We start from the raw sequence: 12770 nt of genomic DNA on the forward strand, positions 1-12770 counted from the left end.
GGCTACGGAAATTTAGACCATTAACGAGCGCTGAAATCGCACATTACATGGGCCTTTAGTATTCAGCCTCCACTGAAACGCGACCGCCGCAGCCGGGATTAAACCCCCACTCTCCGGGTCAGCTGTCAAGCACCATCACTGCTGCTCCACTGTGGCGGACGCCTAATATGCATTTGTAAACCAAGCCACAAGAACAAGAGAGAAGACACAGAATCGGCATAGTGCTTCAGTATAACAACTTTCTTGATGCTTTGCATCAGGATGAAAGAAAAGTGAAGGAATGGTTAGTACACGTAAATAACCTAACGCGCTGAAGACAACGCAACTACCAGAGCTAAACCTGACCCATGATTCCCACATGTTGCATGCCATACACTCGGTATTACGTGCACAGTCATTGTGCATGAAAAGCAAAGATGGATATTACATCGTCTCTAGCCAGTAAATGTGAATGTGTGAAGGCGAGTTGCTAAGCTGGCGTTACTGCCTGCTTACTTGCCCCTTCATGAACTGTGGCACTGGTACATTGTGAACCGATTGTGGCAACTGGACATGACCAAGAGTTACGGCAAGGCTTCCTACGTTACATTATCTGACAATAGTAATGACATACAAGACCACCAAAAATCGGTAGACACTTTTGGTCACTTGCACTACAGCGTGAGCCTTTGGCATAAAGTACAACACTGACATTATATAAATGCATGATCAATAAGTTAATGTAAAATATTACATTGTACAAATTGCAACTAGCCATTACGAGGAAATATGCGCAAATTCAAGGCTCCCATCTCACAGCTGACTCTGCTGTGACTAAGCAAGCGCCATCCTACAGGATTGTAATAAGCACACATTTTTACCGGTATAGAATTTGCAAAAGTACTTTACTAAGTACATGCTTCCTAAATAAGTATGTCTTTTTTAAAGTGAACACTAAGATATTGTAATGAAAGCTTATAGGGTACATTTTTACTTAGCAACTACAAATTATGTGTCTATGCCCCTGGTGATTACAACCACTTCTTAGTAGGCAAAAAAAAAGCTCTTTTATAAGGCACTTCCATTCCTACAAAGCTAATAAAGCTTTCATCACTTTGTCAATAGACAAAATATAAGGCTTCTTCAGCAATGATTTGCAAGTACTTTCTACAATGTACACTAAATGTTTGTCTGTACTTTGGGCTAACCTTGCACGAAGTAGCATACATATGCAAGTTCTGTTCACTAAATCACATTTCATAGCGTAAGAAGTCATATATAAGGATGGGCAATGGATTCTGTGAAAGACATCCTATAATGCAATGTGTGCTTGTGGCCAGTAAAACAACAAAACAATATGGTCACATATATCAGTATTTCCAGGTAGAATGCAGGCTGCAGAAGCATTCAACTCAATCTCAGAGAGAACATCCTGAAAAATTGTTGACTCCAATATTACAACTCAAAGAGAAATATTACAGACACACTTACGCACCATCTTACCTGGTAGAAAATGTACAATTGTTGCTGGACATAAAAAAAAATACCAAGGCATCACTTGCTAGCTCATAGTTGAATTGTGAATGTAATCAACAATATGAAACAACCGCGAATTTCATAAAAAAATTATGAAATAAGCTACCTTTTCTGACCTTTGAGTGTTTTCCTCACAACAACAAAACTAAACCTGCTAATTACGCAGTCTGATGCTGATTGTGCCGAGCATTTGTAGATTAAAATTGCAGATCGACGATGCCTAGCAGCTCACTGCAGCAGATGCATTGGGTGAATCACAACACGTTGGCTCGCTGCAAAGAAAAAAAAATTAAAGGGTATTAATACTCAACGGAGCTTTTCACAAACAGTATTGGACTTCAATACATCCAGGAAGAATTTTTTTTCCACTTTTCTGACACACACCTCTAAAGCTGCGCAGTAACCACACCAAGCGAATTCTTGTGTAGCCTGAATTAGCCTCTAGAGCTTTGTGATTTTTAAAGAACGGCTAAGTTAAGGCCAACTGCAATGATATAGGGCAAACCTCACTAAGCCGATTCATAACCAGTCTAGATTGAAATAATGCTGTTGGCCAAATTTTACCTTCGAAGGTCAAGTGATTACCTAAATACCTAAATGATTACCTAAATACCAAATGATTACCTTTCTGAATAAGCGCATGTGCTGTTGTACAGCATAAATATGCACAGCATCAAGTTTCACGTGATTACCACATCACATTCTTTTGCACTCAATGCCTGAATGACAACGAACACCAATGGCAACAAGCATCTAAAACTAAACATTTTGTGCTGCTAACCAAAAAATCATATCAATACTTCTGCGCCTCTGAAACTCGGAAGATGAAGTGATTTACAATGTTCATGGCAGGCTGCACATGCTGCATTATATTGTAAACATCCCAAGCACAGCAAGGACAGAAGCATGACTAGTCATAATTTGAATTCCAATAAAATGTTTTCAAGTCTACTTGTACTTCATGTTCCAGCTATTAAGCTTTCAGGGAGTAATTTTGGCTTCTATAAAACTTCCATGTTCTGATCAAACTATCAAATGAAAGAGGAGGGGCTAATGTGCATATATAACTTTTCACAAGACACATAAAATTTATACACATAAAATTTGGAATCCATCTTTCTTCCTCCTTTGAAAATGACTTTTTAAACCAGAAAAATCAAATGAGAACAGCATAAACTCTCAACCATTAGCCATAAACGATCAAACATCCTTAAAAGCAAGAAAAGAAAAATAATGACGTGACACTAACCCTTTGTCACCGAGGCAAGGAAAATCCAAGATACGCTGGTCTGCTCCAAAAAGCTCTCCGTCTTGCAGCGTCTGAGGCATGTGCTTGCCTTTGGTTTCAGGCAGGAACAAGGAGAGGATACTCAAAACCAGAGACATGACGCCTGTGATGAGCATTGGGTATGTGGGGTCCAGGCGAGACTGCACGACACACGAAAACGCAGCGTCGACAGGAATCTTCAGACAGTATGCACTGCTCAAGCTCAGTGAAAGTTTCTAAACATCAACATAACTGCTTGAGGGATATAGCCATAAATTAATGCAATTATGTCACCACACACTGAAGTCCAAAAGTCTGTTGAGACATAGCTCACTATTCTCCATTCTAGCGACAGAGTCCTCAAGAAAGAAACTGTTTGTTATAACATGCACTATTCTCAATTAAATAAAAAAGCACTGGGTGTTCACGTTGCGTTTCTTGGTAAGCAGCTACCCGGCTGACATTCTCTTTTGTAAATAAGAAATCCGAAGAGGGCATCGCCTGATGTGCTGCTACTCAAAACACATTGGCTCTAAGGCAACAGAACAGCACTTCTATCCACTACGGCTGTGGTGAGCACCGTATCTTTTTTATGTAGCTGCGACAGTTGGGCCATTTTTCTATTGAAACAAATAAAACAAGAAATAAATGTGCAGCTTTGCCCCAGACAGCCGTTTCACACTTATTGTAGATGAAATGGCCAAGTGACGCTCGAAAATGTTATTAAGCAATGCTTGCTGAAAACTTACAACTATGAGCACATCCCAGCAAATATCAGCAAAAAGAGTCATGCCTACCAGTCACTTGTGCTTATGCAACACAAATCAAACAAATGAGCATAAATTTTGAATTTAGTCATTTCAGAATATCCAAATAAAAATGACCATCCGATGCTAAGTCATTCACAAGGATGGTAAACTTCTCACTAAATGGTATTTCGCTGCTGCAGAGCTAGTGCAAAAGCAGTAAAGTCATTGCTCTTCTGGCAAATACTGCATGTTCCCTTAACTTCAATATAGCACCCAGCCTTATTTTCCCCAAACACTATATCTGACTACATCTGAGTGCCCTAGTTATCCACTGTGCTGCAACTCTTCAATGGCACAAATAATGCATCATTATGCACCTCAAATCAGAATACAGTAAAGTTGCCACATGACAGCTGGTGTCATTAAATAAAACACTCTTTATTCTAATCACTAAGCAGAAGCAGTCTGTTGTATTGAAAAACAACATTAACTAAACAGAAAGCTTCTTTTCTTCGGTGACAAACTGTGCAATGGCCACACCAGTCCTAAAGCAGGTGAACGTGAAACGTTGCGCACACCACATACCAAGTAGACGATAGGTGGGCTAGCGTAGAGACTGAGGGTGCCGGCAAAGCGTAGTAACGCCAAGCCCCGACCTCTGAGAACAGTTGGGTACACCTCAGCAGAGTACTGCATGATGGTGTCGTACTCGGCTGTCAGGCACACCCTCATCAAAAGGCTCAGCACCAGTACAGAGACATGGGAACCTGAACAAAAGGTGAGTTCACAGTATACCATCAGTGCAACATAATGAACATAAGCACTAGAACACATACATTTGAGCCTTCAATAAAACAAATGGAAGAAACACCCCTTCAAATATAATTTCTGCCACAGCATCAGACAAACAGTAAGCTGCTAATTATTCACCAGGCAGTTACCCTTGTGACAAAGCTGATAGTGTTATTGATTTGTAAAAATGATAACAGGAATATAAATAGCTTAAACAGCTTGGAATGTCGTGTTGTTTCAGTCGTGGCACCATTTCAATGTCTAACATCATAGAGTAAAATATGAGCAGACCATGCGGTCCCCGATAGTCAAAAAATAATTGAAAATCACTGCATTAGCTAATTATGGTTCACAATGCAAATTAGCAGTGTATAAAAAGCTATTTGTATTGCCATCACATCTTACTCAAAATGGCTATTTCTGCAACAACTGTGAAAAAATTGCTATAAAAAATGCTTCAAGACTCACAAGCTCCGTCTTATGAATGCTTAATAATATTTCAAAGCTACAAGGCATAACTTCATTGATCACCTAAAACGATATAATTACTAGGTAAACCCATAATACAAAATCTCTAGGCACAGCAATGTGAGTGTGTAATGGGGGCCCTGCAACACTTTTTCAAGTAACCATGAAATGGCTTACCTAAAGGAGCTTATAGCATCACGAGTTGACTGCCACAAAAATTTTTAGAATTCGTTCAGTACGAGCGGAGTTAGGTATAGAGAATTCCTGCACGTTGTAATTTCTTTCTCTCTTCTCTCATCCAGACAAAAATACTGAAAGCTAAGCAGGAAAAGATGGCACAAGAGAAGAAGGTACATCACAAGCACCTTGTAACATCAAACACTTTTTATTTCTTTAATTTTTTTTATTGAACACGCAGCTTTTCAGTCCAAGTCTACCTTTTTCGACTATTGCAGTATATTAAGAGCAATCAACCATACACTCAAAGCTGTACTTTGTTTAACGATGCACACCGCTTTTAAAAAATAAATCCACTGGATCTCTAAGATGTGCACAAACTATGGCAAACAAAAATTGAATTATCAGGTAACCGTAGCTAATGATAAAATGTCGATGAATGTCGATTTTGATGTTGCATTAAAATTATTCAAGAAGCAAACAAGGAAACATTTTCTCATATCTGATTCGTACAGTGTAAAATTTTTTACATTGTATCACTTTGTGTTGCTTCATGATGCTTCGTATTTTGCCTAAGCTGCATACTTAACAGCAGCATTGTGTTACACTGGCAAATGCAGCTAACATTGCAATTATGAGCTTGCATTTATTCTTGTCAGGCTGTACAAGGGTGCCAAGGCCTTTGTCAGGCACTCCAGCTTTTAACCACGGCTTCCGCCTCTGTGTGAAAGGAAATTGAACTTCACAATCGAGCGCGGCGACACGTTGCAGCCTCTTACAGTGGGCGCTATCACTCCCAAGCATGCCATGCTTGAATCAGCCAATGACGTGAAACTTGAGTCTATGAGCGCGTTAACTGAAAAAGCTTGAGCGCGTACAAGCTGGCTTTTGTAATATTAATGCGACCACCACAGCTTTTGTAAACTTAACAGTTATAGAGCAACTTGTGTAGTTACGGCGCATACTCTATGCGCTTTAACGCTAAGATGGTGCACACGAGACTGCACGAGAGCTCACACCTGCAACACCTTTTGGATGATACGACATGTTTCCAACTCTCTCTTCTGATGAAGTGCATTCCCCTTCACCACTCGTTCCTATTACGGAAGCAATGTAACGTTCGCCATGTAAGGCTTTTGAGCACCTAAAAGAAGCCGGCAGAACTTAAAGTTACGCTAAGCTCTGAAGGTGGCACAACCGAGCGCATTCGAGCAGCTCCTTTGAAGTTTGGTGCAAGCTAACTTAAGGGGGGACGGTAAAGGGGAATGGTAAATTTGGTCAAAATGTTCCATTTTATTATTCATGTTTTTTTTCCTGCCATCTTGAGACCATGTTTTCATTATGGTAAAATATTAGACCAAAATAAGAAGCAGACATTGAGAAAAAAGCATTTTACTGGTAGGCTGTCGTCAAATGATATAAGAAAATTTAGCTTTAAAAAATACAAATCTGCAGCGTTTACCTGGCACAGTGCCAGCATATTGGCATCACTGTAAAGAGGACAGATCAAAGCTGAAGATAGCCACAATGCTGCATTTGTCAATAAAAACTAAAACCAGCTCCCTTCCAAGTTCCATTTTCTTAGCTTCTAGCTCCAATTTCTTTGAGCTCCATTTTCTCAGTTTTCATTTTTCTAGCAGTTGCTTTCAGTCATACCTCTGCAATTTCGCAAGAAATTAAAATAGAGCCATTCCGTTTTCTGGACTGAGATTCTGAGACATTAGTGAGTGTCATAAAACTGTAACTATTTGCGTGCACATCACAAAGACTTTTATAATTAGCTTTTTGTAAAGGCTGTTAGCAGAATAATATGCCCAGGACATTTCAAAATTTTTTGTGCTTCCTTGCATATTAAAAAATAAATCATTAACATTACAGCACAGAATAGGTCCTTGTGAATATTCTTGTGCAAAAATTTTGACAAACTTATGTCCAATATATAATTAATTTTGGGGAGGACGAAGAGAGTCTATCAAGTATTGTAACTTAAAAAATATATTAGACAGCTGAAAACAGATCTCAGTTATGATATCAGCACCCCAAATGACATCTGCATGCCAAATTTCATCACTTGATCTTCATATATAACAAAAAAATAATTTTCATTGCAATGTCCCCCCCCCCCCCTAATGCGCCCTATTACGCAATGGCCCTATTACGCAATGGCCCCGCCGCGGTGGTTTAGTGGGTAAGGTACTCGGATGCTGACCCGCAGGTCGCGATATCGAATCCCGGCTGCGGTGGCTGCATTTTTGATGGAGGCAAAAATGCTGTAGACTCGTGTGCTTGGACTTGGGTGCACGTTAAAGAACCCCAGGTGGTCGAAACTTCTGGAGCCCTCCACTACGGCATCTCTCATAATCATACGGTGGTTTTGGGATGTTTATAAACCCCACAAATCAATCAAATCAATCAAATTACACAATGATTTTTACGTATACATATGGCATCATTTATTGAGAGGACAAAAAGTGATCTTTAGCTGACTTTGAGAATTCATTGTAAATTCCTGGCCGCGCGATGCACTACAATATTTGTTTCGCGTGTTCTCGAGAGCCTCGACTACCGATCTGAAGCGTTTTCTAGCAATGTTCAAAAAGTGTTGTGGGACCCCTTCGGTGGCACAATGTCATTATATACAGGCATGCCTGAGAAATAGTACAAAAAAAGTTCACACGTGCTTCTACTGCTTGCATATTTTAGTAGGCTGTGGATCCATGCAATTCAAAATATAAATAACTAATGCACCCATACTAAGTTAGTACATGACAGAAAAAGATTCAATGCCAATAGAGCATACGTCTGCAGTGGAATTAGTACAAATCCCGACCTAGACATTAGTTGCAGTGTTAGCAGAGCATGTTCTAACTTACAGCTGTGCGCTAAAAGCCTTTGCAGCATTCCTTCAGTCAGATCGAAAAAGCTCCATGACGAAGCTTCACGCAAGCAAGCTGACAAGGTGACCAAGCAAGAAAACCACCATCTCAACAATGGCAGGAACGATAAAGCAGGTTACAACATCTGCATGCAGGAAAATTAAACAAGCAAAGCTTTGAGCTTCTACTTGCCTGTTAACCAATCCTCACATGAATCTAGAACTAGGGATAGATTTTAACACAGTCTATAAATGTGCCCCCCCCCCTTTTTTTTTAAACTGGGTCTTGGCTGGTGAAAAAATTCCTGATCAACCACTTTTGAATTACAAGTGAGTGATTTCAAAGCAATGAGAAGACCTTTTTACTCATCAGTGATGCAAGCATGTCTGAACACACAAAGTGATGCAAATCATTTGCGAGAGTTGAAACTTTCATGTTAAAGGAAAGCTCTTGCCACATGTGAATATTGCTCAACCAATGCACCAACTAAAGAAGGTGATGCTTACCATTAGACAGAAAGACATGCTAGTACAATAAGACGGCAATCTTTTGAATCACCTAGGCAACCTGCCTTGAATCTGATTTATACCCAGCAAGCAACAAGGATCTTGCAGTGGCTAGCCATGTACCACATATGTCAGCTCTTTCTTGATTGAATGAGAGGAATTCTGCGGCACGCTTTTGCAACTGTGGAGGTGTTGCCAACTGTATTTGTTTTGTTTGTTTTAAATTAAGCTTCGTTTCTCTAAGACACCAGCCACTAAAAGATCACGATGATAAGAATGTAGACAATGTGGAGCACTGTTTCAAAATTACATGTACGGACGTTCCTATACCCTTGCCACTTCCCACTAAGTCAGGCACAGAAATTGTAAAACAACCCTTATGTTACGTATCATTGTCTGATAATTTTTGTAACATATTACTGCTGTTATTTTGTTGTTTCTGTGATGCCTTTTAGAATTCAAGTGCCTATACTTTCTTGGAAAATATAGGTGCGATCGTACATGACCCTAAACTACAAATACAAAATTTATGTCACTGTAATGATTAAAGATGTTTTCCTTTGAGAACACTCAAGCTTTGATTTTGCAATATTCACCATTGCGGAAGAGAATGAACAGGATGCCAACAATGCCAGCAACACCCGTCACAATAACCATCGGCCAACGGCGACCAAGCGTGTCCAAGCCAAACAGCACAAGCAGCAATCCAGGCAGTTCCACTAGGGAGCCCAACGTGTACGAGAGGTATACATCTGTGCCGAGGAATGACGTGTTGTAGACATTGGTGTGGTAGCAGCAGTACGTGACAAACCTGAAAATGGACAAAAGAAATTATGTTGAGCACAGAATAATTAATGAGACCAGCAACTCTAAAAGTCAAGTGCTCCTAAATGATAACCATGAAGTAATGCTGAAAACAAATATATCAAAAAACTACACCGTGTTTCACCTGTTACACCTGTTACACCTGTTACACTACACCGTGTTACACCGTGTTACACCTGTTACACCTTGTTACACCTAACTTGTTACACCTTGTTACACCTTGTTACACCTAACTACACCATGTTACACCTGTTACACCGTGTTTCACACGGTGTAACACAGCACGGTGTAAGGCGCAGTATATATATCTCGATGCAATTAGCAAAACTACTGTTGCACATCATTCTATCGAAGCAAAAGTCACATTAAAGAAGTAAAGCTGAACACACGCACAAAAATCTGGCAGTTTTTAGTATCCACACACTAAGGCTTCGAATTTCGTGGAAAGCCTTAGTGTATCTGTCCATGCACTACACAAGCATGAAAAGCAAAAAGCAGTGCTTGCACTGAAGAGCAGGCAAGAAACTCTTGCGCAGAGAAAACACCATCTTGACAACGATGTTCTTTGTTATCCAGATTGGTGAAAAAGCCACTTATTCTATTTGAGACGACTGTTTAGCCTTGACAGTGCTGCCAAGTCCACGTTTTCTTCTTGAAACCATGAAAGATTGTGTTGATGTCATCAAGTTGCAGTTACTAACCACCGGTGATATATAAACTAACCCAGGGCCGACTTCCAACTCTGAATCACAATCCACGTCAACAAACGATCTCTTGAAAAAGATCTTGAAGGAGAAAACAAAAACCTCAAAATCGTTGAAGGAAATAACTTCTAACTTGAAACGAGTTGAATCTGCAGTTATCAACATTAAGGAATAGGTTTCTTCTTTTCAGAAAGAAATATGCCGTCTGCAGGCTCTAGAACAAAAAGTAGCGGTTTGCGAACAATCCTTCAAGGACACGAACGTACAACTTCCTGAGCTGTCCGCTAACGTTGACGATTTGAAAAATCGAAGCCGACGAAACAATCTAGTAATTTACGGCATCGGAGAAGATCTATGTGCGGATTAGAAATCACTAGAAATCACCATTAAACAAGAGGTGTTTGAACAATTGTTAGGCAAAAAGTGAAGTCGCTTGAAAGATTTCATCGTGTGGAAAAATACCAAAAAGAACGCCCCCGTCCAGTTATCCTTCGGTTGTATGACTTTGCAGAAAAACAAAAAATTCTATTAGAATGCAGCAAACTGAAAGGAACAAAAATCGCTATTTCAGAGGATTTTGCAAAGAAAGTGCGCGACACAAGAGGAAAACTTTGGCACTCTGCAGAGCAACAGAGGGTGAAAGGCTTAAAAGTGTGACGAGATGAAAGTAGGTGGGGAACTGTTTGTCTGGGACACGCTTCAAACCAAGAGGGTGAAAATACCAAAACGAGTTGCGCCTGCACAAAAGCAGCTGAAAAGCTGAGGCAAGCAATGACAGCCTTGTACCAAAATCTTGCCAGTTGTGTCACTTAATGTCCGTAGTGCTTTAAACAAGCTAACTCCACTCGAAAGTGTAATACTAAACCATAATCTACACATTTTATTCAATACTGAAGCATGGTTGCATGATTACATACTCGATTCTGAGGTTGTTCCCTCTTCATGCAATTTATTTTGCAAAGATCAAACACGGGATGGCGGGGTCGCTATAGCTCTTAAAATAGCCTTAAGTCTTCTCATTTAAAGGACAATACCACGAAACTGTGTCGTGCAGGGTCAATTATCATGGGAGAAGCATATTTCTTGGTGCAATGTACCGGCCACCAAACTCTTTTTCTGAATATTTAGAAATTATGCAAGAATACATTCCACAGCACACGAACTCACGTTCGAAGATAATTCTTTGTGGTGATTTTAATTTGCCCGGAATAAACTGGCCAGAATTCTGCCAAGACCAATGAGAAAAACAAGTTCAGAATCATTGCTACTGACAGCATTCAGTTTTTCATTGTCCCAACTAATATCTTGTGCCACACATGTTGTAGATGCTTGTTCGTCAATACTTGACCTCGTGTTCGTCAGCAGTTTGATCGAGGACTGTGGTATCAGTGTAGAAGATGAAATTTCTGATCACAACATTATTATCTCTTCATGTCCTATAACGCTATCTCAAACAAAAAAAAAACAGTCGCACCACTCATTTCGAAGACCATGCGCATGCAGACGACGATGCCATTTTAGCCCATTTAGCGTCATCCTTTACCGATTTTGAAAAAATTGACAACATAAGAGAAATGTGGTCATGCTTTAAAGATATCGTGAGTTATTGGAAAGATATTGCGTTCCTCTGAAAAGAAAACGCATTGACCGAGAGTATCCGTGGGTGACGCGGGAGATTATACATCTAAAAAGAAAGAATAAATGACAACGAAAGCGCAGAGTATTTAGAAAACTACAGAGCCTTATTATAACGTTAGACAACAAAATCTCTATTGCTAAGTCTCACTTCTTCTTCGAAACACTACCGTCTTTCATGCGATCAGAGCCATAAAGGTTTTGCCACTATTTGCCAAGTAAGCATTCCGATATCCCCCTGCTTTCATCGGGCCATCAAATCATCACCGAAGCAGACCAAATAGCAGATAAACTGAACGTTTATTTTCATTCCGTCTTCACACATGGGTCTTCTGGACGAACTTTGCTATCAAACTCTTCATTTGAACTTATGTCAGAAGTAAATATAAATCTAAAAGGTGTCTATAAAAACTTGATGCCAAGAAGTCCCCAAGCCCAGATAACAGTTCAAACACTTTCCTTAAAAAATATGCTGAGTGGGTGAGTCAATATTTCTATAAAATATACATTAGCTCCCTATCTACACACACAATTCCAGATGATTGGCGCACGACTAAGGTCATCCCATACATAAATCGGGATCTAGAGATGAATCTAGCAATTACAGCCCAGTCTTTTCAACAAGCACAAGCTACAAAATATTAGAGCTGTTAAGGCGTTTATTAGCCGGCAACAAGCGAGAATATACAATGGCGACAGCCACGGCCAAGCATGGGCTCTCAGTGCGAGCGGCGTCCTTGTTGGGTAGCCCCACTAGAAGGTGCTCAAGAGTTCGACCCATTTCAGAGTTCGGAGATTTCGCTACAATTAGCCCGGGGTCGAAGAGGGAGCCGCCTGGCGACCTAACAGCTTGTTACCATGAGCGGGTCATAATAAGCCTTCAGGCGCTCCATGTTGACGATGTCTCACCCACGGCGGCGCATGTCCGAAGATTGTTCAACGGGTTCGATCAGATAGTTGACGGGTGAGGTGCGCTCGATGACACGGTAGGGGACTTTGTATTTGAAAGGAAGTAGTTTGGAAGAGAGGCCAGCTACAGAGGTCGGGATCGAGAGCCATACAAGCGCACCAGGAAGGAACGTGGGCTCAGAAATAGTGGAGCCATCACGAATACTCTTCTGCCGCTCTTGCTCTTGGGTCGTAAATGTCTTGGCAAGCTCGCGAGACTCTTCAGCAAGCCTGGCTGTCTCGAAAATAGGCGTAAACTCACATGGATCTGGCGTGTACGGGATTATCGTGTCCATGGTGTGCGACGG

General features: G+C 40.5%; 1 protein-coding gene across 1 annotated transcript; it reads right to left on the minus strand.

Moving 5' to 3' along the window:
• Positions 1–1275: 1275 nt before the first annotated feature.
• Positions 1276–12758, minus strand: LOC119185964 (carcinine transporter-like). Its single transcript, XM_075867790.1, has 6 exons — positions 12725–12758; positions 9899–10028; positions 8947–9161; positions 4117–4298; positions 2765–2943; positions 1276–1787 (listed from the first exon to the last, which is right to left on the minus strand). The coding sequence occupies exons 1-6, from the start codon at positions 12756–12758 to the stop codon at positions 1736–1738; spliced, it is 792 nt and encodes a 263-aa protein (XP_075723905.1). The 3' UTR covers positions 1276–1735.
• Between the last annotated feature and the right edge of the window lie 12 nt (positions 12759–12770).

This window comes from Rhipicephalus microplus, chromosome 1 (assembly GCF_043290135.1).
Source record: "Rhipicephalus microplus isolate Deutch F79 chromosome 1, USDA_Rmic, whole genome shotgun sequence".
Classification (NCBI taxonomy): domain Eukaryota; kingdom Metazoa; phylum Arthropoda; class Arachnida; order Ixodida; family Ixodidae; genus Rhipicephalus; species Rhipicephalus microplus.

Coding starts and splice junctions, on each gene's coding strand:
- LOC119185964 (XM_075867790.1), bottom strand. CDS start 12,758: ATGGACACGATAATCCCGTACACGCCAGATCCAT. Junction 9,162..9,898: donor GAGTTGGAAGTCGGCCCTGG/GTTAGTTTATAT, acceptor GTCCATTTTCAG/GTTTGTCACGTACTGCTGCT. Junction 4,299..8,946: donor GTTCATTCTCTTCCGCAATG/GTGAATATTGCA, acceptor CCTTTTGTTCAG/GTTCCCATGTCTCTGTACTG.